We start from the raw sequence: 23915 nt of genomic DNA on the forward strand, positions 1-23915 counted from the left end.
CCTGCCTATTGTGCTGTGGAAGCAGGCAGGATGTGCTGCTAGCGCAGCGCCCCGCAAAGGTGCTGCAAAGCGTTAACTTGCCAGCAAGCGCTAATCTGGTTACTCTGAGTAACAAACAAATACTTTAAGGAAAATCAAACAGTGAGAAGGCTAGCTTTAATTTAGTCTCATGTTTCGGGTGGGTATCTCCTCATTTCCGCTGAAGTCTTCCCAGAGTTTGGGAGCGCAGACTCGTCTTTCCGTCACGACACGAGCTGCCCTCCCGGGGCATCACCTGCTGCCAGCTCCGCATCCCGGCCTCCGTGCGTGAGTCAGGGTTTCTGTTTCCACTTTGATACTTGAACTGAGTCACTTGTTCTGTTGTGAATGTCCAAGTTTTTATGGCTCTGCGTGTCAGGATTGCTCTTGTTCCCTCCTTGTTAGCCTTTCGGGGGTGTAAATTTCCACTGGTTTTGTAGCTTTGACCTGCTCTGGAGATCTTCCCCGGTCAGTACTGATGCCTTGATGGTGGACAGGATTCTGCTGTGAAGCCAGTGAGATCTCAAACATTGTTTAGATGAAGCTTTATATTTATTTTTTTTAACTTTCCAGCTCTGGTTTAATAGATCTCCTTTATTTCATATGTGCAAATGTAAATTCTTGCCCCAATAAAGGTACACATTTTTATCTCAGGAATTCTCATCTGCTGTTTCCAGAGGTACAGGGAGCCGTGTGCTTGGTGTGCGTGCAGTGGGTTAATGTTGTGCTCATTCCTTGCAGAAAACAGTTTGGAAGTAATGTTTCAAAGGAACTCAGTATTTATCCTCTGTATTGGTTATGGGGATGATTATAGCTGCAATATGCCATTGCGCATTCACCATTTTGTTTTTAGAATCAGTCTTTTAAAAATGCACCGCTGAATTTTACTTGAAGAACTTTGTACCAGCCATCGCATATAAAAGTTTTGCCATAACAGTGTCCTGCCTCGAGGTGTAGCAGGAACCTTCACCTCCGCTCCTCAGAACCGCCCCTTTCCCAGGGGACCGGCGCAGCCCTGCTCGTGGTGCTCGGCCGCCGGCCCAGCGGCTGTTTCGCCGTGCGAGGAGCCGAGCAGCTGGCATGTGCCCACTGCACCACTGGGTCCTGTGCTCAGCTCCCGCTCCCAGTTGCGGGCATCCCACCATGCCGAAGCGCCTACGGATCCTGCAGAAACAACACGTTTGGGGCCTCCTGGCCCAGCAGGGGCTCTGCCGTGCTTTTCCTGTTAGTAATGGCTTGCAGGGGCATCCCCGTGCGATGGTGAGTTAACTGTTTTGATGGCATGGAGTCCAGCTGCTGGGAATGCCAACAGCCAAGTAACCTTAGCGTGAGGCCGGCTGTGTCTGTGGCGTGCCTGGGGAGAGGCTTTAGGCGGTGGGCTCCCAGCCAAGGGCCAGTCACCTGCTCTGATGGGCTCCTGGGAGCTGTAGTGGCTGGGGAGCTTCTCTGCAGCTGTATCTTCCCCTTGCTACCCAGCTCGTGATTCCAGGAGGCACTGTTCCTCTGTTGCTTCATGCTACCTAGTAGGAAAGGCACAAACAAGACCTAATAAGGGATAAGGAGCAGTGGAAAAAAATGCTTAGCATAGGTTTTCTAATTCTTTAATTAGTTGGCAGAAGGAATTAGCGTCCCGTGGAGCTGCAGTTAGACATAAACTTAGAACTAGAAGCAGTAGTAGCTGTTGTGCCGAGGTAGGCAGGTACCTTTGCTGGTTTGTCGCTTTTCCCCTGTTGACGGCTCAGCAAGGAGATAAGGGCCGAGCTGCTGTCACAAGGCTACGTTCTCTGTTTCATGGCAGTGGTCACTGAAAAACAATATTATTTAGTGGCTCTTTCTTGGCTTCATTATTAAAGGTGGAATGTGGGCCTGCAGGAAGGGTGAGGTCTTCCCTCTGCGTTTCCAAACCTGACATCATCATAAGTGGCTTTTCTAAATCAGCTCTGGCCTGGGGACGCCGTGCTGCCACAGCCGATGACTGGTAAAAACAATCCCTGACTTCAAAGGAGATCTGGATTTTCTGGTTGTGACCCTAAATACTTGATAAACCAATCACATGTGCAAAGGGGACTTGTTGTATACACAAGAATTGTTTTGCACAACGATGCATAGTCTGCAGGTAACAATATTTAAAATGAAAATGAACTTCTGCCAGCACTTTATGTAAATTTCTTTACTTTTTCACTCAAATGGGTATTACTACCTAGGAAAAAGCGGGGGAGGGAGAAATCATACTTTTTATGAATGTGAGGTTGTGTGCAATTTCTAGGCAAGTATTTGGTGGGTTTAAATTAATATTGTGCCTAAAGCTGTTCAAAAGCATCCAGTAACTTTTAAGTAGTATAATGGGAGGATTGTGATCATGGGATAATATTAGAATGAGCCTTTTTTCTTCCGAAGGTAAAATTCATTTTGTATTTCTCAATAGCTAATAGAGAATTTGTAAAATTTTATAGTAACTGTAATTTGATTGCTGCAGTATGGGTGGGAAAAACTGTGAACTCTCAGTCAAATTGAAAGCTTTTTCACATAAGCCTGCGTGGTACTCCCTGCTAGTTCATGGGATTTGCAGCAGTTCAGTGGTTTAATGATGCATACGTATCCAGTTGTAGGTATCCTAAATGTTTTTAGAAATTGTTTTGAATTATGCCATCTGAGGTGGCTGTTTCATTTCACAAAACTGCCTGTTAGGTTAATGTGTGTTCTCTTCTGGTATGCTGGAATTCCTCTTCTGTGGTGTCTGTTTCATATCACGTAAATATATAAAAGTGGGTCAGCACAGAGGGTGAATGAACTGCTGAAATACCTGCCTCTAATTTGTTTCTCTTGCATTAAGCCAAATTAAGGGCTAGAGTTATTTAAAGGGGGGATAATGTAAACTTTGATTATGTAACATAGATGTAGAAACCAGTTGCATTTTTTCTGGAGCAGATCTCTAGGAAAAAGGAAACATTTGCATTTAAGAGAAGTTTTTCAGGATTCCAGTTTGTGTTAAGTCGTGTGCAGTTTGAAATATCTCTGTACTCGATGCAGTGGATTAGTGCTGTGGGCTGAGAATTTCGGGAATGTCAGGCTTTCCCGAGCACTCTGCGCTGGGCAAGCCATCAGTGTTTCTTCCTTGGCAGTGGCCAAGAGCCAGTGCTACCTATGGCATGGTGAACATGGTGGTGTTTGCAGCGGTGGTTGTAATGGGTTACACTTGCAACTAAGCAGTTACTAAAGGCAATCTTTGACCCTGAGCATGCTAATTTGACTGTGTTCTTTTTTTCCTCACTTAGGGCTGAGAAAACGGAGGTACTTAGTGAAGACCTGTTGCAGGTATCGTAACACAGTTAATATGCATTCTTAAAATTCTGTTTCTAAATTTGAGCCTTCTGAGTACCCAGTGTGGAGGGAAAAATGCAAATGACAGGGATGAAAACAATGATGTCCTTGGCTGACTTCTCAGCACATGAAAAAACTTAAAACTTGCAAGGAAAAACTGTTGCTTCTCTTTCTGAATCCTATCATATAGCTTGATAAAGTGAAGGAAGAAGCTTTTTTTCTTCTTTTTTTCTTTTTTTTTTCTTTTTCTTTTTTTCTTTTGATTAGATGAACTAGCTCGTTAAGCTTATGAACCATTAGTGCTAATGACTTGCCAGGCTGTCTGGTGGAGTATGATGAGCTGGGAAGAAGCTATGATTAGGCACAGCTGGTTTCTGTCTTCATTTGTGCTTCTCTTGAAGAGGTCATCTTGGGCCTTAAAAGAAGTGGCAAAAAGCATACCAGCTGCTTGCTCACTGATAATGACATTTTTGTAAAAGCCTGGAATTGCTCTGAATAAACGTACAAATGTTTCATATTTAGCCTGCAATATTCTCAAATCTGTCATCCTGACATTTGTTCTGTTTGCAGACTTGTCATCTTTCTAAAAGAATGCCATCTAATCAAACATTAGTTTCATGGTGGAATTTTAGTTGCAACTGTTAGATTAACAAGGTTGACTAATCACATGAAACAAATTTGACTATAGACTTGTTCTTCTACATATTTTTCTTCCTTTGGTTATTTTGTGAAAGGTTCGTACAGAAAAAAAAAAGGCAGAAGGTGAATTGGCTGGGGAAGTTAGATGTGCTAGCTGCTCCTTTGAACTTGGAGTGTAATGGTGATTTCAAGTCAATTACAAAGCATGTTAGTATGTTTTAAGTTCAAGACCTCTGCAGAAAACACATAGGCCAAACAAATGAGGTGTTTCTTTTGTTTCAAATCTCTCCAGCTGTTTGGATTAAAGTAGAAGGTGAGAGAATATATCGGCTTTAAAACTTGAATTCAGCAAGAACAAGTGAAATCATCTTGAGTAAGGGTGAAATGAGCTGACCTGAAACACTTTGCCCTGCTTTCCAGGGAACTGCTTTGTTTGAAACATAAGTATCTTTACAGTTTGACAATATAATTTTTAATTTCTAAAGGAACGTGTGCAATTAAATGGCAAAAAGGCTGTTAAAACACCTTGATAGCCTTCAAGGGCCCATCTGTTTTCTTGGTTAACTGCAGAATAGTAACAAGAAGTGAAAGCCAGAAGTCCTGCTGCTCGTTGCCAAAAAAATTTTGCAAGCAAGGCTTTCCCAGGCACAGAGCAGACTGGCTACACCCAAGTGGAAGAATTTACTCACTTGTTTGTTTGCTCTTGGGGGCTTGCGAAGGGGAGGGAGGTTCTTATCTAACTAAAGAGCTTAGAAGCATGGGGCTGTTTGTTTTACAAACATGTTTCACAGTGTTCCTTTTTATATTTATCTCAGACTTTGACATAGGATTGCCGTAGCTTGCTTTCTGTTCTGTGAAGTGTAATGCTCCATTTCAAGTATCTCTGTTAAATGTGTTCCTGTCTGAAGAGAAGCAGTATAACTCAGTACTGGAAAGGCTTCTACAATAGGCCCACTTTCTGGAATGCCATTGCAGCATATAGTGGAGCAATTGTTTGATGTCTTTGTACGCTGAAGATGCCCTGTGGGTGCAGACAGTAAGGCCTGTAGGTCACATTTTCAGTTCAAACGTAGCTTAATGGAGATTAATGTCCTTCGTGGTTTTCCTGATATCTTTGAACTAAAAAGCAGATCAGAGGGGAGACTCGCAAAGTTCTGGGGTCATGTTCCTCCTATCAATCTTCTGCCCTTTGAATTTGGCATTCAGACTGCCTGGAAAGGGGCTGTCAGGAATATGCCCGCCTTTCTAAGGCGCGTAAGCCATCGCGTGTGGCTGACAGAGGCTGTTAGTGCGCTGGGATCTGTAAGATGGTTCAGTTACTGCTATTACTGTGTTTCAAGTGTGGATAATCACAGAACCACAGGATTGTAGGGGTTGGAAGGGACCTCAAGAGATCATTGGGTCCAACCCCCCTGCCAAAATTGTGCTTGATAGTTTAAGAAGTCTTAAACTACGTGACCTTGCAAAAAAGTACTTTCACAATTAGAGGCTGATTTGGAATGTCTCGGTAGTATTTAATCTTGATGATAAGACAATAGAAATTAAACTTCTCAGTTGTAACAGTAGGCTGTAAACAGTACTGCCTTCTTCATGCATCTTCATATGGACTTCAAAGTGGACTTTATTTGTAGAACACAATCTCAAAATTAAAGGCAGTGCCTTGTGCTTTTAGAGCAGCCCTTCATGGGCAGTTTGTCTGCACCTTACTCTACCAAAATAGATTTTACTAAGCTTTTTGAGCAGCCCAGCTTGGATTCATCTTGTGGCTGTCAAGCTGTTAGTCCCAGTAGTGCCTTGTGTAGCCAGTGAGACTTCAGTCTTCCTGCTCTGGTCCTCCAACTCACCAGCCCTCCTACACTGGTTCTTTTCCACCTTCCCCTCGGACTTGCAGAAGCTGCTGCCGGGCGGCGTGGCAGCCCCAAGGCCCAACTTTGGGTGCTCCTGCAGGCCTGCACAGCTGCTGCTCCCCTCCTCTGGGGGGCCCAGTCCTGTGCGTGCTCGTGCATCCAGGACAGGGCTCCCATGTCAGCAACAGTGATCCTGTGCTGATCCTCACCCAGTCCGTCTCATCTCCCTGGGCTTGTCTCCATTAGCATCTTCTCCCTCACAGATTCTCTCAGAACCCAGCCCTGGAGGCTTGTCTTCAGCCGGAGCTGCCGTCTCTTTATTAATCTGCAGTTTTCACTACTTGCTTTTGCTGGGACCTAATTGTGGACTGCAGTCACTTTAGGTCTATACAGTAGTTACTGTCCATAAGCGTGAAATAAATGTGTTGGGAGAGGAAAATGTCATTCTTACCTGGATGTATATTGTTCTAAATGAGAATTTACAGAATTCCATGTTCATTAGAATGTAGCAGTTAGCTTCTTCTGGAAGAGTGAATATTTCTTGTTTTAAATCTAAGTACTGTGCCCTTAAAGATACTTAACAAAGTATAATAACTTAGCACTAAAATTAATGCTCTTGTCAGCAGTTATCTGTATTTATGCACTGATAGGACAGCTGGGGAGAATTATTACCCTCCTGAAAATGTAACCTGTGATTTTAGAGCTGTATCAAAAACTTGAGTCTGTTTAGATTTTTTTTCTGCAGAAATTTACTTTTTAAATAACCATTCCTCCTCCTAATCCTGGGGAGTCATCAAAATGTTGATAAACCACATTCTTTTGGTGCTGTGCCTCAAGAGCTCAGTGCCATGAACAGTTCTGTCCCAGTGCTCATCACTTGCTGTTGTTAGCTCTTTTGTGTTCTTTAATACACTGTTCTTTCAAGGGTTTTTATTTCATTGTATATCTTTGTCATATTCACATTCCATGTATTAAGTCATGTTTCCGATATACCATGGTAAGCAGAATACTTGTCTGTACATTGATGCTATTTTTTTCCTTCTACGAACTTTTTTGAATCCCATTAATCTGTGCCTGAAGATACTATTTTACTTAGTATTTAGGAACGTTGCCCTAGCATTTAAAAGCTGGAGGAGGTTACCTTATAGCAAGGCTGAAATGCCACAGGTTTGGTCCAATGTAAAGAAATGGTCAGGTTCTACAATTCTATTTTACAAACTCACAATGAAAGACTGAGAGTTTTTCCAGTTTTCTTCCTAAATTATTGTCTTGGATATCTGCATGTGCAGTCCGCCCCAACCTGATTATCTCTTGCTGGGACAAAAAGTAGGGAGAAATTTTTTTTCTCTTCTACTTCATAGTATCGTGGGCATTACAAGTTCCAGCTGAATCTCCACTGAGAACAAAAGCAATTTAAATCTCTTCCACATATTTTTGCTGTCAAGATGCTGCTAAGCATCTGAACTTCTTTTTAATCTGTAGACCTTGAGAAATAAGCACACCAAAACTAAATGTCACATAGGAGGAAGATTTTCTGCTGAGGCCAAGAAAATAACTTCTGTTTTTTGTTTTCCTCCTCTCTCCCCCTTCCGCCTACTAGATTGAGAGACGTCTTGACACTGTGAGATCTGTTTGCCATATCGCACAGAAGCGATTAATTGCATGTTTTCAGGGCCAGCATGGTACAGATTCTGATAAGCGACATGTAAGTAAAACCGCTCTTTGGCTTGTCTTCTGAGATTGGTCTGAATACGGTCTGGCCTTCTACATGCTGATCAGTCACTGTACCTTAAATTATCCAAAAGAAAAACTGTAAAGTCATCTCACATGCTGACATTATTTGTTAAAATGCTAGCTGTAGTTCACCATCCAGATATAAAAACATGACCGTGGAGTATTATCTTAGTAATGTCAGGACACTCCTGCAGCATGCTGAGTACTTACAGCTTTCATAAGAGCTAAGAAAAGATGATACTCTGCTCTGATCTGCTCCTTTTGTTTAGAATTACCTTTGTGCACTGGTGTCTCAAATTAACTGTAAACTTTCTTCTGTGCATACTTGATTTCTGCTCCTTAACTTTCTTTAGTAAAGCCATAAGAAGGCTTTCTTGGTGCATTAAAACCAGAAATTACTAATATTCAACTTCACTCCTTTTATTGAAAAACAGTCCTTCTGAAAACAGGAGCACAGAGAAGGAACCTCTGCAAGGAGATGAATGAGCTAGTTGCTTAAATCTCAGAGCTTTTTACTGGTCTTACAGTAGTTGGTGTAAATTTTGGGCCAGTCATTCCAACTAAGAGAAAACAGTGCTTTTCAAAGTATCTGAGAAACATGAGTATTGTGGGTTGAAAGTTTTTGTGACTTGGCATTTTCTGAAGGTCAAAGAATGAGGCGCATATGTGTATAATAGAGACCATATGGAATAAGAGAAAAATTCAGTGGGAATGTACTGGGAAAGCTGGAAAGGGTGATTAGTATAAAGTAAATGAATCACTGTTCCTTCTGTTCTGTAGAAAAAGCTTCCTCTAACAGCTCTTGCTCAAAATATGCAAGAAGGATCTGTCCAGCTAAGTGATGAAACTCTGCTGGGGTAAGTATCTGACTTTCTTTATAAGATGTAGTCTGTTATTTATTGCTTGTAGAGCTCTAATTAGAGACTTTATGTACACAAAGGCTGTTTTCAACCTAATAAGACTAATACTTCTAGATTCCTTCTCTAATCCATGGGGAGAAAAAGTGAACAAGCATTTCTTCTTGAGTGTTTATGGAGGCAAGTATTAGGCTTGCTCTGAATTACATTCCAGAGGATTCTTATTCTCTTCTATTGTGAAAGCTTTTGAAAATTTCCTTTCTCCATATGGACTGATAAAATTATCATCTCTGTTTAGAGTTTAAAATCTAATACTGTGTTCTGCCGGTTTGCGTTAATGGCTTCTACTTTAGATAACGCCAGTTTCCTTATCCTGGCAAGGTACAGATTTGCTAAGTACAGGGAAGTGGCTGAAACAAAAGAACATCAATACAATGAATTGCCAAAGCAGCTCTGTTTCCTTGCTGTTGCTGGGGATTCCAATGGAAACTGTGTAGAATGACCCAAAAATGTGTGCATTTTTTTTGAACTGTTGCAAAATTTAAACATTTCAAAGAAATCAGGTAAAGCTTTTAAATAGAATGGGATTTTTTCCTTGGAACAAGCTTGAAATAAAGGTCAAATTGTGATTTTGGAACCTGAGACTTCTTCCTGTTGATTACATAATGTTACGATGTGTTAAGACTTTTTATATCAAAGTGGCTTAGGAGAAAATTAATTACTGCACTGAGCAATTTTTCTGCATCTGGTAAGTTGGGCTACGAAATAAATACCGACTTCTCTGTATTTGGGGCCAGTATAATCATCTAGATGACTTAAAGCCTCCAAAGCTATTATAATGGCTAAGGAATTATAGACAGCAAAGGTTTTATAACACTCCTTGTCTATACTGAATTTACCAATGACACCAAAGAGCAGCTTGGTTTTAGGCTGTTAAGTAAGGCCTTGCTTTGTTCAATGCCAATGTTTCCAAACGGGTAGCAGAGGACAAAGACCCACAGTTGTTTTGTTTTGAATCTTTTCTTGTTTAGTCAATAGTAACTCATATTGCAACAATTTTCTACAATTCTTAAAGGAAAATGCTAGATACATGTGGTGATGCAGAGAATAAACTGGCAATGGAGCTGTCTCAACATGAAGTTCAGATTGAAAGAGAAATTTTAGAACCACTGAGTGTGCTAACAGAGGTAAGTCACTCCAGCCTGACTAAAGAAGTCTGGATACTTACGTATAAACTGAGCAAAAATAGTTTATCTTGCTGCTAATAATAAAACTGTTTTAAGTAGTCATGTGTTAATAGTGGAAAGTGGATGTGAAAACTACAAAGTTTAGTATAGTATACAATTTAAAAATAAATGTGCTTTGAATTCTGTTTTTAGATGGAGATCCCTAACATTCAAAAACAGAGGAAACAGCTTGCAAAGTTGGTGTTGGATTGGGATTCTGCAAGAGGAAGGTAAGCAGTTTGAACAGCTTTCTTAATTCAGTTGGAAAACCTTTGGAATGATCTTTTTTTTTCCCTGTCAAAACAACTTTAAAAAGGAACTATGAATGCAGATTCATTTTTAATACTAGGTTTCATCAAATGACTGAAGCCTTTCTTCCACAGATACAACCAAGCACACAAGACTTCAGGAACAAATTTTCAAATGCATCCTTCAAAAATAGATTCTCTTAAAGAAGAGATGGATGAAGCTGGAAATAAAGTAGAACAATGCAAGGTAGGACAGGATGAGTCTCTATTCTGTACATAACTGATAAGCAACAATAGTGATCAGGGTATGGCAGCCTCTGTAAACCTTGTTTGTGGAACTAGCTGTCTGCTTTGTTATAGTCACAAGTTATGTGACTGTTAATAAATCGTATGTCTTAAAGGTATAGTTAGTGCTCAGTGAGCGTTAAAATGCATTAATGTAAAAGGTACTTTATTTTTGAAGATGTATATTTTACATTACTTGCTGGTTTAGTCTGAGACACTTATGAGAAGGAACTGTGTCTCAGTCTTGTCCTAAGTGTTCAGGGTGTCCATGTGCTTCAGGCCACTGAGTAGCCATGAAGTGTGAGCTACCTGGATGAAGCTGTGGCTGCTGACATAAAAGGAATATTGATGGACTGCTCTGGGCAGTTCACATTTGCTTTCACTTCTCAGTTGTTGGATACTACGTTATGATGCAGCTGATCCAAGCCTCCAAAACCTTTTAGTAGTACTTGTCTTTGCATTCTAGGGTTGGTTGTAAATAACATATTGCCATACAATTCAATTGCTGACTTCAGGGGCCAATTTCTTTGCATTGTAGGCATTTTGAATGAGTTTTGCTTGAAAGAAAATCAACTGCGTGGCCTAAAAGCATTTTGCCAATTATACAAAAATGAACTGCACTCTTGCATGTACTTTCCTCACAAGTAGTACAATATGGATTCTATATTGTATTCACACATGCACACAATTAGGTATTTTTAAACAGCATTTTCCGATTTTAACCCCAAGGAAAAGGTTGCAGTTGCCTCTAGTTCATCCTGTAAATTCATTTGGAGCTTACCACTTAGTGTGTAGCATGGTGGGTGGCTTACTGGTTTTCTGTGCTGCCTGAATCAATAGTTCCTGCAGATAAAATAAAAGTATATACTGTCTATGTATATGAGTTGAAATGTGTTTGTAAATTTCATTTCCTATTTTTCATCCTTTTCTTTTTCAAAGGATCAACTAGCAGCAGATATGTACAGCTTTGTGTCCAAAGAAGGGGAATATGCTAGATTCTTTGTTATGGTGAGTATTTTTTCAGTATGACTTTGATTGCAGCACTAATGTGCATAGACACTCAATTCTCAAAGATAACATTTCTTGTGCTAAACCTTCTAGTCTTGTATTATGTGCTCATCAGAAGCTAATGCTCTTTTTGTTTTTTTTTAAAATGTGGCTTCTGTTCTCAGTTATTAGAAGCACAAGCAGATTACCATAGAAAAGCATTAACAGTCATAGAAAAAGTCCTACCTGAAATTCAAGCCCATCAAGGTAAAGTAACCTGTGCTCTGGCTGATGCTTCTCCTTGCCTGTGCCACCTCTGCACAATATTCTCCTCCTTTATCTGATTCTTTTGCATGCAGACTTTCTTAATAGGTCATTTTGATCTACTTAACAATTTTACATTCCCAAGCATAATTCCATCTTTACTGTGTTTTCTGGAGTTCTCCAGCCATATTTTAACACACTAATAAAATACTATGGATCTGTTTGATACCCAAGAGGGTAAAGGAAGGATTTTTCTATTTGTTTGCACTTTTTCCTTGATATCATGTGACCTTTTGCTAATTCATACTTGGCTCTTCCAGACGATGAAGATTTCATTATGATTTAGGGACTTTAGGGTCCTTGTTTCTTGAATAGCTACCAGGCAATTATCAGAAAAAAATCCCCAGATTCTAAGGAGTGGGACTGCTTTCTCTTTTTTTCTTCCTATGTAATCTTTTTTCCCAATGTGCACGCTGCACTACAGCTGGCTAATTGATTTTCGTTTTGTTGTGTTGAATATCCACAATTAAGAAGCTATTAAGGCAGCTTTATCTCTGCCCCATGCTACTAAGCTTTTCATTGTCAACAGAAGTTAAGGAGTATCAGTAATAGTTTGGTATGAAGATGCACTGTATACTGTTGAAATTGCTATCCTAAATTTTGGCTGTATTGTCTTCCAATTTGCTAATTGCTTTGAACAAGAAGTACGCTGAACAAAGTCTGAGGGGAAAAAAATATTCTGAGCCAAACAAAACTCAGGTATCTTCAGTTGCAGAACGCATGCAAGTTGTAAAAATATGAACCAGTAAACTAAAGATGCCGATATGAGTATCGTGCTGAAAGGTGATAGAGAATATATGTTCTCTGTAGATGTGGTGAAAGGCAAAGTAATGCAAATAAGTTATGCTTGCACAGTGTTATGGCTGCCTTATGGCTGTGTGGAAGGTTGTGTATACAAGCTACAGATCCAACTGATCCAATTTTTCTTTGTTGCTTACCTGCTTTGTACAAAGTTTTTCATATGGTGAGTATTTCAGAACAGATTAGCCTTCCTTAGAAGGTGTGCTAGGAGGCCCGGTGTCTAAGACTCAAATGTAGGACATGAATTGAATTGTTTCTAGCTGTAGTGTAAATTGCTTTGACTTTGAACAGTTACTAAACTGTGACTTGAAAAACTGGTGAAAATTATGTGGGCCTCTCATGGTATGAACGAGAGGAATTAAAGCCATGTGAAAGGGATAGCGTTGATGTGTTGTGTTTTTCATTTTTAAAAAAAGTATTTCAAATCCTTTGCAGAAAATGTCTTTGCTCTTTCAAAATCTTTCTTAATCTTTTTCCCCCCATGAAAGAAAGAATGCATCTTTACTAACAGTTAGTAGTCTTTTTACTGCATTTTTCAATTAAAACAGCAGAAATAACGGGTGAAAAATAACATGTAGAAAACAAATTCACATTCAATTTGTAGAAACTTGTAGCAATTTTGACTTTCAAAGCTAAGGAACAATCAAGAGAAATTGAGTTGAAAATCTGTGCAAGCATTAGTGTGATGTGCAGCTAACGTGGTCATTCTAATCATGACATTGGAATTATCAACACCCATTTCAAGTTGTTGATTTTTAAATCAGCAATAAACTTGATGTTAAGAGCTCAGTTTATATTCACTTTAAATACAGCTAAAATTAAGATCAGCCCAGGTCAAGCAATCTGGGCAAAAAATTTCTCAAAGATTCTTGCAAATCTAAGTCTTCTGGAGTCCTGGCAAGTCAGAATTGGTGTAATTGTCAGCCATGTGACATCACCTGTGTTGGGACATGTGCTTCCAGTTACACAAAGGATATATACGTGGTGTGCTATCCACAAAGATGCTGAATTTTATTGGGAATACCAGCAGGCTTATTTTTAATTTACTCATGATACAAGAAACTTTACCAGTCAAAGGCTGTAAAACTACTATTGCGTTCTGAAAATTTCTTACCCGTCCTAGAGGCTTTCTTCTTTTCATGTCTGAGACATAATTTAAGTGATTGTTAGATATTTTGTTTAACGTTTTGATACTCTTCAATTAGACAAATGGACTGAAAAACCAGCTTTTGGAACTCCATTAGAAGAGCATCTCAAGCGCAGTGGTCGTGAAATTGCAGTCCCTATTGAAGCCTGTGTAATGATGCTTTTGGAGACTGGGATGAGAGAGGAGGTAGGTAATACCATATGACGCTCTGTGAAAGAAAGGAAAAGCAGCGAGTCAAACTCATGGACTGCTGTCTGTACAAGTTGCGTAAATAATTTTGCTCGTTATTGTAGGTGATAAACCTTTTGCAACAGAAAAGCCTTCAGCGCTATTTGGAATATATTTGAAATGAGTGCGAGTAGATTGAAAAATTACTAATGGGTCAAGAGTGACAGGGGACCAAAACGTTATCAGATGGCAGTGACATTGGGAGAGAGCTCGGTCATATCAGTTTAAGGTGAAGACACTGAACTTTAAACTGCTCTGAAAGAGGCTCTCATAAAAATTCACACTTGTTATAACATGTTTTTACCAGTCAATTACAGTTTGGTTTTTATTATGCAGGGCTTATTCCGAATTGCTGCTGGAGCCTCCAAGTTAAAAAAGCTGAAAGCTGCCTTAGACTGTTCAACTTCACAGCTCGATGAATTTTACTCAGATCCCCATGCTGTTGCAGGTACTGTGAATGTACTGAATCAAAACCAGGTATAAATTGATACAACGCAAGTTTATTCTGTTCATTTAACTGTTGGCTTGCTACAGTGTTACTCTCTGTGCAGAATAAACTATGAATGGAAGTAAATTGGAAGTCCGATTAGTTGCATAATTTAACATGGATAAGTATAGGGCATACTTGATGTATTTGCATGCCAGAGTGTTGTTTAAAATTCAGGTGGTCACGGTAATTCCATTATCATATTTCTAATGAGAAGAGTGTTAACATGATCAAAGGAGATTAGAGCCATATGTAGCTTTAATAAGGGTGTTGTTCCAAAGAGTTGTTTCATAGCACATGTTTCTGTCAAGTTCAGACAAAGGCCTCTTGTGTTAAGTGTTGAGCAGATACTGTGGAAATACTAAGCTGTCCTGATGTTTCATTGGGACTTAGATCCTGTTGCATGGATAAAATCACAAATCTAAGAACAGTATTTTAAATAAAGGCTGAAAGCATTGGCTAAAAAACTTGCCTATTCCTGGTCTTCATTACAGGTGCCTTGAAATCCTATTTACGAGAGTTGCCAGAACCTTTAATGACCTACAGTCTTTATGAAGAATGGACACAAGCTGCAAAGTAAGTATACTAAAAATAGTTATATAGGTAAATATTTCACATTTCTATCAAATTTGGTGCTTTGTACAACTTCAAAAGAAAAGTCTAAGCTCACACTGCTTTCTTTCCCATTTCTTTTCTAATAAGTAAATATTTTGTCTAACAAATTGTTTTAAATCTTGTGTTGTAGCTTAATATTGTACAAAAATGTGGTGAAGTATCTAGGTATTTTATAATTAAACATAAGGGCTACTCCAGATTACTGGCTTCACAGTGTTGATGCTTAAGCAGGTTTGATTTTGTTGCAGGTAGAGGTAATTCACAGATTTGAAAAGGAGGTTATTGAATTACTGAATAAAAAACAGTGCATTTATTAGGCATATATGGAAAATTACACAATCATCTTTTCTTATTCTCTGCAGAAATAACAATTTTCTGATCTGGAATTAAGATGTAACAGATTTTTTTTTTCCTTCCAGTATTCAGGACCAGGATAAAAAGCTACAAGAATTATGGAAAATTTGTAACAGATTACCCAAGCATTATCATGCTAATTTCAGGTACATATACACATCTGTTGACTTGCTGCACAGCAGCTTTGATGATAGAGTATGTTCCAAAGTTGATTAGCTGAAACTCTAATCCTTTTATTATCTTCTTGGCCTGATCCTATTCGGTTTGTAAAAGGACATCCTGTTTTATCAAGTAGTTGGTGTACGTTGGCAGTGACAGGCTTTCAGTCAAGGTAGTTCACTACTGGCTGTAGCAAAACAGTGATGCACAGAGCTCTGCCATTTAAAGGGTCCTGCTGTTGGCAGTAATACCTGACTTTTCAACAGTTGTGCTCTTCATTATATTTTCTAGTCTTAGAAATATCACCTGGATGTATTTTACATGTGTTATTTTGTATTATTTTACCTTTTGGTTTTGCCTTTTGGGAATGAATTGGAGCAAAACCAACTTGCGATTCCTAAAAGTGTGGAAATTCCATTACATGATGTGAAAATAGCTGCTGAGTAGGTGTTCTCTATCTATTTATTTTTTTTCTGGAGGTCTAATAGTGCTGCTTTGTTAAGGTGGGAGTTGCTTTCTTTTCAACCCGTTCAACATCTGTGATTCGTAGGTAGAAAAGTAGTAGCCAGCCACTACCTAAGGAGGTTGTTAGTTTTGTTGTCTGTATTGTGGGAAGTTGTCTTTAGGAGTTAATTGAATGTTGACTTAGTTGCTTTCAGCAAGGAACATTCTTAGTTTGAAACATCCTTTCAAATGAACAGAACTATTATTTGCCATAAAAGCTAATTATGTCGTAATGTCAGTGATGTACTAGCTTATACCATGCGGTATGGAAAAACTTCCTGTTTCTTTTCTTTTTGTAGGTATTTAATCAAATTTTTGGCAAAGCTTGCACAGAACAGTGATGTTAACAAAATGACACCCAGCAATGTTGCGATAGTCTTGGGCCCCAACTTGTTATGGGCAAAGAATGAAGGGTAAGTTGTTTAGGAAAGCTGCAAAACAGAGCTTCCATGAAGCTACAGAATTTTTCAACAGATTGTTTTAAATCATATCGACAATTCACAGCAACAGAGTATTTGCCTAAAAAAGTACTTTGTTTTCTCAACCTGTGCTTCCAGATCCTCTTAGGAATTCACATTTTTTGGATCTTTTTAGGAATGTTTTAAACACCATAAATTTTATTGAATAGGCTAGATTTTACTAAAGTGTGAAGTGGTAGCTACTTAAGATTCTTGATTCATCATGCTTACCATAACATGCCATTTAGGCAAGATTTCTTGTGTTTTATTACTTTGATAGAACTCTGTATATAGTGTTCTACAAATTTCTTCCACAGATCCCTTGCTGAAATGGCAGCAGCAACTTCAGTCCATGTGGTAGCAATTATTGAGCCAATTATTCAGCATGCAGACTGGTTCTTCCCTGGAGGTAAATTCTTGCTCTAGTTAAAGGAATTCTGTATTTGTGATATCCCTGTGCAGGTGAACCTCCAACACCTTTTTTTTTTTTTCCAGTGAGACACCATTTTGTATCTGTATGTCATACGATACATTTTGTCTCTTTTTACCAGATCAAGATTTCAATGTGTCTGGGGCATTTGTTGCAGTTCCTCCTGTTAATTCAAATCACTTGTCGCACACTGGGAATGAATATGAATCTGGGACACTGGAACGGAAGAGGCCTGTTAGTATGGCTGTAATGGAAGGGGATTTATTGAAGAAGGAAAGGTATGTTTCATTCTCAGGTTAGGCTGCAAATCCTCAGTCCTGAGAACTGGACTACTTAGGAGGCTGTAGTTAGACATGCTTTTAGTGGTCTCAGGAAGAGAATTTCATAGAAATACTACAGGTAACAGCAGCGATTTATTTCCCCCCATGTTGTTGCAGCCTGAGGAAGATTCAAAGGTAATGTACTGGTATTTCCTTCCAGTTATACTATGTGCATGACTTCATTTAAAAAAAAAAAAAAAAAGGCAGATATTTACTGCTTCAAATTACCATCTTCCTGTTACAGATTTGGGGGGTCTAAAATCCAGTGAAACACTGTATATAGTAACATCTATCAGTATCTAACTTCTGATATTCCATGGCTTCTTTTCAAAGCCCATAAGCTGAGGTGGTGTTACCTGGTGCCTTCATGATAAGACTTCTGATTTGAAGATGGTACAGTATGCCACAGCAAATAGTAGAATGCTAAAAAATAAAAATAAAACGTGCTGTTTTCCCATATAACATGTAGTATAACACTCATTTATTATTACTCATACCATGAATATGAAAGTGGTGTGCTGTTTTGTTTTTAGCTGTTTATGCAAATGTTGAAATGTTACCTAAGTATTTGTGGCTAGCCACATGCAAATTTATCATTACTGACAGAAGGAGCAGAAGAAAGTCAAGTCAGGATTCAGTCTTGAATGCAACTGGAATAAAATTTGGTTCTAGAATGAATATAGTATACACATTCTAAAATCCATTAGAATTTTAGTCTTTTTATAGTTAAATAGGGGTTCTTTTTTCTCTTTGAATGATGCAAATCATGGAAGCATATATCCTAGTGGTTTTCTTTATCTATCTTGAAATCTGTACAGCAGTGTAGAGGTTTCAACACATCAATTTTGTTTCTATTATGCACTATATTTAAAGAGGAAATACTCTGGTGTGAAAGGAAATGTATGTATTTACATGTAAAATTACTGAGTGTTTCGACCTCATTGTCGTCAATGTCTGTCTTCAAATGTAATTGAGTAGCTTGTTCCACTTTTGTTTAGTTTACCCCTCTGTGCAGATAAGCCAAGTAGTGTTGCATGTGTTAACATTAATGGTGTTATATGCAGAAAACTGAAGCTTTCCTTGTTGCTGCTTTGCATGCTAAGCAGCAGGGGTTGCACTTGTCTTTGTGGGTTGTAACATCCAGTTGTCCTGCTGCTTTAGTTACCTGGTGTTGGCTGGTGTGGTGTGTTTACTCTCTCTTCTTTCTGTAGCTTTGGTGTCAAGGTTATGGACTTCCAAGCAAATCCTCGGAGATGTGGCACTATAAATAGAAAGCACACATCCCCAGCTTTCCAGCCACCACTTCCACCCACAGAGGCTGGCGTGCTGGCTCAGTCTGGAGCGGAGCAGCACTCACAAGCTGCTGTGGCTGAAACAAGCCCAGTAGGTGCTGGTTTTGCTCTCTCTGCTGGCACAGCAGAACAGTTACAAAGTCAAGGAAATGAGGATGTCAGGTAAGAGGTATTGCTTCAGCGGCTTGGCAGGCTGCTTCAGCAGCAAACTGATTATGTCAGCTGTATCTGCTTCACCAGGCACCTCTTGTAATTAGAAGGCATGTTGTCATGTGCAAAGCCTTCTCAGATGTGGGCAGAAGTGCTACAGAAGAGCTCTCTTGCTATCTATATTTATGACCTTAATTTGAATGTCTGTTCTAGAATCGATCTTACAAAAAAATTCCTGGGGGAAAAGATCTTGAAAAATACTAAAAAAGACTGTACTTTTACTGCCCCCATTGACCTTTCCAAGTTGTACTCTAGAAGTATTCATATAGTATGACTGTCAGTTTGCTGCTGAAAGAACAAAACCTGCCAGTGGCAATACTAGAAACCAGGTGGTCTTGTTTGTTGCTTCTTGTACATGTTATCTGGACATTGGTTATTTGTCTTTTTGTCTGTAGCAAGTCTAAGTCGTGACCAGACTTGCTTGCTAGAAAACTGGAAGTCAGTTTATCATATTTCTGTATTAGTTTCTTTAGGATAAGCACGTATATGAGTTTTGCTATTTATTTACTGTTGAAACTCTGTGCAGTCATGTCCTCAGTATCAGGATACATGGACTCCAAGAATAATTGCAGTAGCCTTGACTCTTATTTTCATGTATGGTGAAAGCAGCATTTTGCTTTCAATATGCCTGAGGTCTGAGGGATGTAGCAAACCACGTAAAAATGCCTCTAATGCTCTCCAAACATCAATCCCTTGCACAGCATCATACATTAAGCCACCACCATCGAGTTTTATGCAGCACTGATTCTTTTGCATATAGCTTTTGGTTCCAGATGACATTTTTACGAAAACATCTCATTCAGATATCCCCTGTAGACTAGTATTTCCTCCACAGATGTATCTTGTGGTCGAGGCAGCTAAAACGAAACCTTGAGCGTAGTGTCTAAAAGCTACATTTTAAATCTGCACAAACTCTGCGTGCAAGTACTTGCAATTTAATAACAGTATCTGGAGAAGTGAGGGTTGTAATGTGTCAATAAAAGTGATTGAAGGGTGTTTGTCCTTTTGAGATGAGCGAGATGCTGCAAGAGATGCTAAAAGCAGAAATGAGTAAAGACAAAGTGCATAGGAAGAGGAGGTGCTGCCAAGCATCACCTTGTCTGCTTCATACCCAAGTGTTTCATTTCCCCCCAGTTCTACTGTCTTCACAACCAGAAGTCAGAAAGAAAAAACCGAGTTGTCCTTGTGTGAATCTCAAAGATTTTACTGGGATTGTTCCCTCAGATGAGTTCTGGTCTCCCTTGATCAGGGGCAGTGAGGTAAAAGCTTAATTCCAGATAGGGTGGAGAGAAGTTCAGCCAGTGAGTAAGGAAACACGGCTCCCTCCACACCCCCAGCGTTTTCAGTCCCTTAGGCCCCCTGAGGGCTTTCAGAGGCCCCACAGACTTCGGTGAGGACCACATCTGCCTCGTCTGTGTGTTGTATGTAGCAAGTTGGTTTGTGTCTTTTGCTTTTCTGGGAGAGCTTCAGAGTGCCTAATGCTTGGTAACTACATCTACCAGATAACTGCCAGTGAATTGGATGTGATGCTGTGACAATATTCTGAGAAGGCCAACAGCTGCAGGGATGATGGTTATATTTGATTGAGGAAATGGGAGAAGTCATTTTATATGAACTTACTTGTTGGGACTCTTATTAAAGGACCTACAAAATGCACTGAGGGTGCTCTGGCATGGAGACTGCACTCTAAGTACCAGTATTGTAATTCAAACAGGTATTGCAGCACTGTAAAACTACTTGGATTCCTGATTTAGTTTGGTAGTGGATCTTTTGTACAGGTTTATGTGAAGCTTACTCGTGACTTGTTTGAATAGTTCTAGCAGTGTTTAGTTTGTCAGTAAATTTTCTGAGGTGTTTGAGGGTCACAACTGGAGCACAGTTGATAATGTAAACTGTAATTGATGCGGTTGATCTGAACAAGGCATTTTGTAATCATCTTCTAATTTAGGATTTTTAATTTTCAGTACCTCAAAACCTAAGGACAGCACGTCTTCAGCTACTCCTCCACCTGTGAGAAATGGTGGGCATGCGAGCATTGTCCAAAACCAGTCAGCAAGTAGCACTAATCAGCTTTCTGTTAATCAGCCACAGAATGCAGCAGGTCCCAGTCCCCATTCAATGAGGAGAGGTGTGTTTTTTCATTTGTTTTTCGAAGCATTAAGTTCCAATTCATTACATACTGCAGAAATGCTTTCTAAAATAACTTTACCGGTATCTCTTCCTTTATTCCAGATAATGGTTTAGTTCCTTTGCATTTCACTAAGGCCTAGCTAAATGAATCTTCGGAATGCTGGTAGTAATGTTACCAGCACTTTTAATGAAATCACTCAAAGGCTGTTGCTTAGTAAACCAGTATATGTGTTTCTGTAGCTTCCTACTGATAACCACTTTTATTTGATAATACAATACTCGATTTTGATAATGTACTTAAGGGTTGTTTAGAGCTACTAACTCCTTTTTTTTTTCAGGAGTTTGATTTTACAACATTCAACCATGAAATCTCACCTTTTATCTTCACAGCTGTTAAAAAGCCTGCACCAGCACCTCCCAAGCCAGCCAACCCACCACCAGGGCAGCCAGCAAGCCAGAGCTCTGCCTCAGCTGCTCAGCCACCTTCTATCTCACCAAAACCACCTGCCAGAAGTTCTTCTCCTCCTGCCCAGCATGCAAACCAAGGAGCAGCCCAGACCTCCAGCTCCCAGGTTTCTGCACCTCGGCGATACTCCAGCAGCCTTTCCCCAATACAAGCTCCCAGCCATCCGCCACCACAGCCCCCAACACAGGCTACTCCTCCACTGCAGCCCAAATCAAACAGTCAAGCATCTCCTCCTGCTGCAGCCAGCAGTGAGCACGGACCAGAGCAGCCCTGTTACACTCCTCCGCAGACTCCAACACCACCCGATACACCCCCTCTAGGAAAACATAGTACTAGTTCCCCATCGTCACAGTCATCTACTCAAGAAACCTCTCAGTCTCACTCTCCACCTCACAGCGGCACACTGCCAAGGCCACGGCCAGTGCCTAAACCCAGAAACAGACCCAGTATTCCCCCTCCGCCTCATCCTCCTTCTCAGCTGGCTGGAGATGGTATTATTGCAAATCCCACCCAAACAGCTTCCAAAATAGTAACAGGTGAGTGGATTCCTTCATATTCGGTGTCTCCTCAGGGACCGGGAATGAAGAAAATGTCTGTAGCTGTAATTTTTTCTACGAAAAACTTGAAAGGACAAGTACCAGCTAGAATACAAAATTGCTAATTTTCAGTTAAAATAAAATGCTCACATTCCCCATGCACAGATCAGGTTTTGGGACATCTTCCCCAGATAGTGAATGTCTTCATTCTTGAGGCAGAAGTGCTTGGGAAGAAGTGTGCAATAGCTTGCTTTTTTTTCTTCCTGCTTGGGAAGCAAGACACTAGTGTAGCAACCAGCTCTGCAGGGCTTTCTCTGGCCTTGGCACTGTAGCAGTCTCAGGCTTATGCCTTTGTTGTTGAAAAGACAAATACTTGGAGGAGAGAGAAGATGCAGCCAAGGACAGTATATTTCAGGATACACGGGAGATAATAAATGAGCAATGTAGTCACTGATACATGTTCTGATAGGAAAGGTACTAACACAGAGGATGTTCTACCCTGTGAGAATGAAGCCTTCTGATGTCCTTTTAAGTCAGACATCCAGAAGCTGAAGAATCAAGTGCATTTAACTGTGTATCTTAGGCCAATTTCTAGATAGATCTTCATGTTTTAAATGCAGACTTTTTTGTGCTTTGAGACATTCATGAATTAGAGACCAATTTTCTATTTTCTCACAGGAACTTCATGAAGTTTGTAGTTATTACCTTGATAGGGGTAATGTTAATTTAAGTCTTGGAAAAAAAATTAACTGCTAAAGACAATAAAAGCTAGCAGATCTCGAAATGTGCTCCTGAAAGGTTTATTTTAGGAAGTTCTGAAGGAAGAGATAATGTAAAATACTAACGCTTTTAATTCTACTTATATTCAATAATGGTTAAAATTTTCTAATGACACTGCAGCTTCTGTACAATAAGACTAATGTTTTGGAATGCAAAGTATAAATTCTGTTGCCTAATAGCTTTACCCCATGATGCCTTCACAGGTGGGGATGGTTACTGCGAATAAGGTTTGTACTTACTAGAAACATGCAATATAAGCTAAAACGCTCCTGCACAGCAATATTTTTTTGTAGCTTTATTTTGTATATGCGCTTTGGAATATGTGCTCTCTGTCAACTCTGTATGTTATTTCATTACTACATATCATTCTGGTTGTAAGAGATACTAGGCCCTATGCTTAATTTTAATAGTCCTGTGAACATTAATTTATACTTCAGAACAAATCATAAAAATAACTATTTTGAATAACACTTCACACAGTTACCAGGTGTGAAGCAGTGACCCATATAAAATGAGGTTTCTTCTCATCAGTGCAGGCAAATATTGCAGCTCATGTTTTTTCCTTCAGTATTTTGTGGTTGCATTTTAATGTAGCTTTCACTTTAGGTTTTCAGTTATTTTTAACTACTTGGAATTTATTTGGCAAAATACACATTCCTGTGACTAAACCCCTTTGCAGATGCAGCAGCATCTGCATTCTGGCATGTTTGCATTTGCATTCTGTCAGCTCCAGTCTCACTAATAGTACTAGTCTGTTCAATCGCAGCTGCCAAACAGCACGTTAATAATCTTATTGTTCATGGATAATGGTTTGGAAATGCTACCTTTTTAAGATATCAACTGCATGGCAGGCTGGAAAAGTTAAAGCTACATTCCTGAATAATCTCAAGATTTGACTGCTTACAGGAAAGACTCTTAAATTAGCATTCTATTAATATTAGAATTCAGAAATAAGGCTAAGTTTGGGATCTTTACAGTGCTTGCAAATAAGCTGAGAATGGGAACTGTGCTGATGAGTCAAACTTCAAGCAAAGACTTAAACTTAATTTCGAAGTCATGTTTCATACGTTGACTATGCTTGTTTTCATTTTGGAATTTTTCTGGTTCTGAGGGAAACTGTTCTAATGATAGCAGACAAACAAGATTTGTTTTACCCTAATGTAACTGGAGAAATACTTGCATTCTAAACAATATACAGCTGGTCTGCAGGGGGCTGCTTAATTAGTGGAGGAGTTTAAGTTACACAAACAAAGCATCTGCCATATGAGAACAATTGTGAATTGACCAGAGGATTGTAAATTGTTGTAAGAACTTACAGTTAGTGCTGAATTTCAGGGATAGTCCATTTTCAGTCATTACAGGCATGAGATACACAGCTGTCTTGTACTTTGAATAAATTAAAAAATAATACTGAAATTAAGAACAGATTATTAACCTGAAAATATTGAAATTGAAAAGACTAAATATCATTCCTCCCTAGTGCAAACCTTAGCAAATTGGCCATGTAAGTTG

The 23915-nt window shown here is 39.4% G+C and overlaps 1 protein-coding gene across 5 annotated transcripts in view; it reads left to right on the forward strand.

Annotated features, from left to right (window-relative positions):
- Nucleotides 1-23915, forward strand: part of ARHGAP17 (Rho GTPase activating protein 17) — a 42302-nt gene that overhangs the window by 14826 nt on the left and 3561 nt on the right. For 2 of the 5 annotated variants that reach the window (XM_066977865.1, XM_066977864.1), the window contains exons 2-20: nt 3294-3333; nt 7426-7530; nt 8340-8416; nt 9492-9603; nt 9796-9872; nt 10026-10137; nt 11115-11183; nt 11348-11429; nt 13493-13620; nt 13999-14110; nt 14644-14725; nt 15184-15264; nt 16081-16194; nt 16557-16648; nt 16791-16947; nt 18201-18443; nt 20456-20619; nt 21012-21623; nt 22607-22630. In XM_066977865.1, coding sequence (XP_066833966.1) covers nt 3294-3333; nt 7426-7530; nt 8340-8416; nt 9492-9603; nt 9796-9872; nt 10026-10137; nt 11115-11183; nt 11348-11429; nt 13493-13620; nt 13999-14110; nt 14644-14725; nt 15184-15264; nt 16081-16194; nt 16557-16648; nt 16791-16947; nt 18201-18443; nt 20456-20619; nt 21012-21623; nt 22607-22629 — 2482 coding nt within the window. In that variant the 3' untranslated portion in view covers nt 22630. The remainder of the gene's footprint in view (nt 1-3293; nt 3334-7425; nt 7531-8339; nt 8417-9491; nt 9604-9795; nt 9873-10025; nt 10138-11114; nt 11184-11347; nt 11430-13492; nt 13621-13998; nt 14111-14643; nt 14726-15183; nt 15265-16080; nt 16195-16556; nt 16649-16790; nt 16948-18200; nt 18444-20455; nt 20620-21011; nt 21624-22606; nt 22631-23915) is intronic. The other 3 variants (XM_066977863.1, XM_066977866.1, XM_066977867.1) reach the window with 2 other exon arrangements.

This window comes from Anser cygnoides, chromosome 15 (assembly GCF_040182565.1).
Source record: "Anser cygnoides isolate HZ-2024a breed goose chromosome 15, Taihu_goose_T2T_genome, whole genome shotgun sequence".
NCBI classification, from domain to species: Eukaryota; Metazoa; Chordata; class Aves; order Anseriformes; family Anatidae; genus Anser; species Anser cygnoides.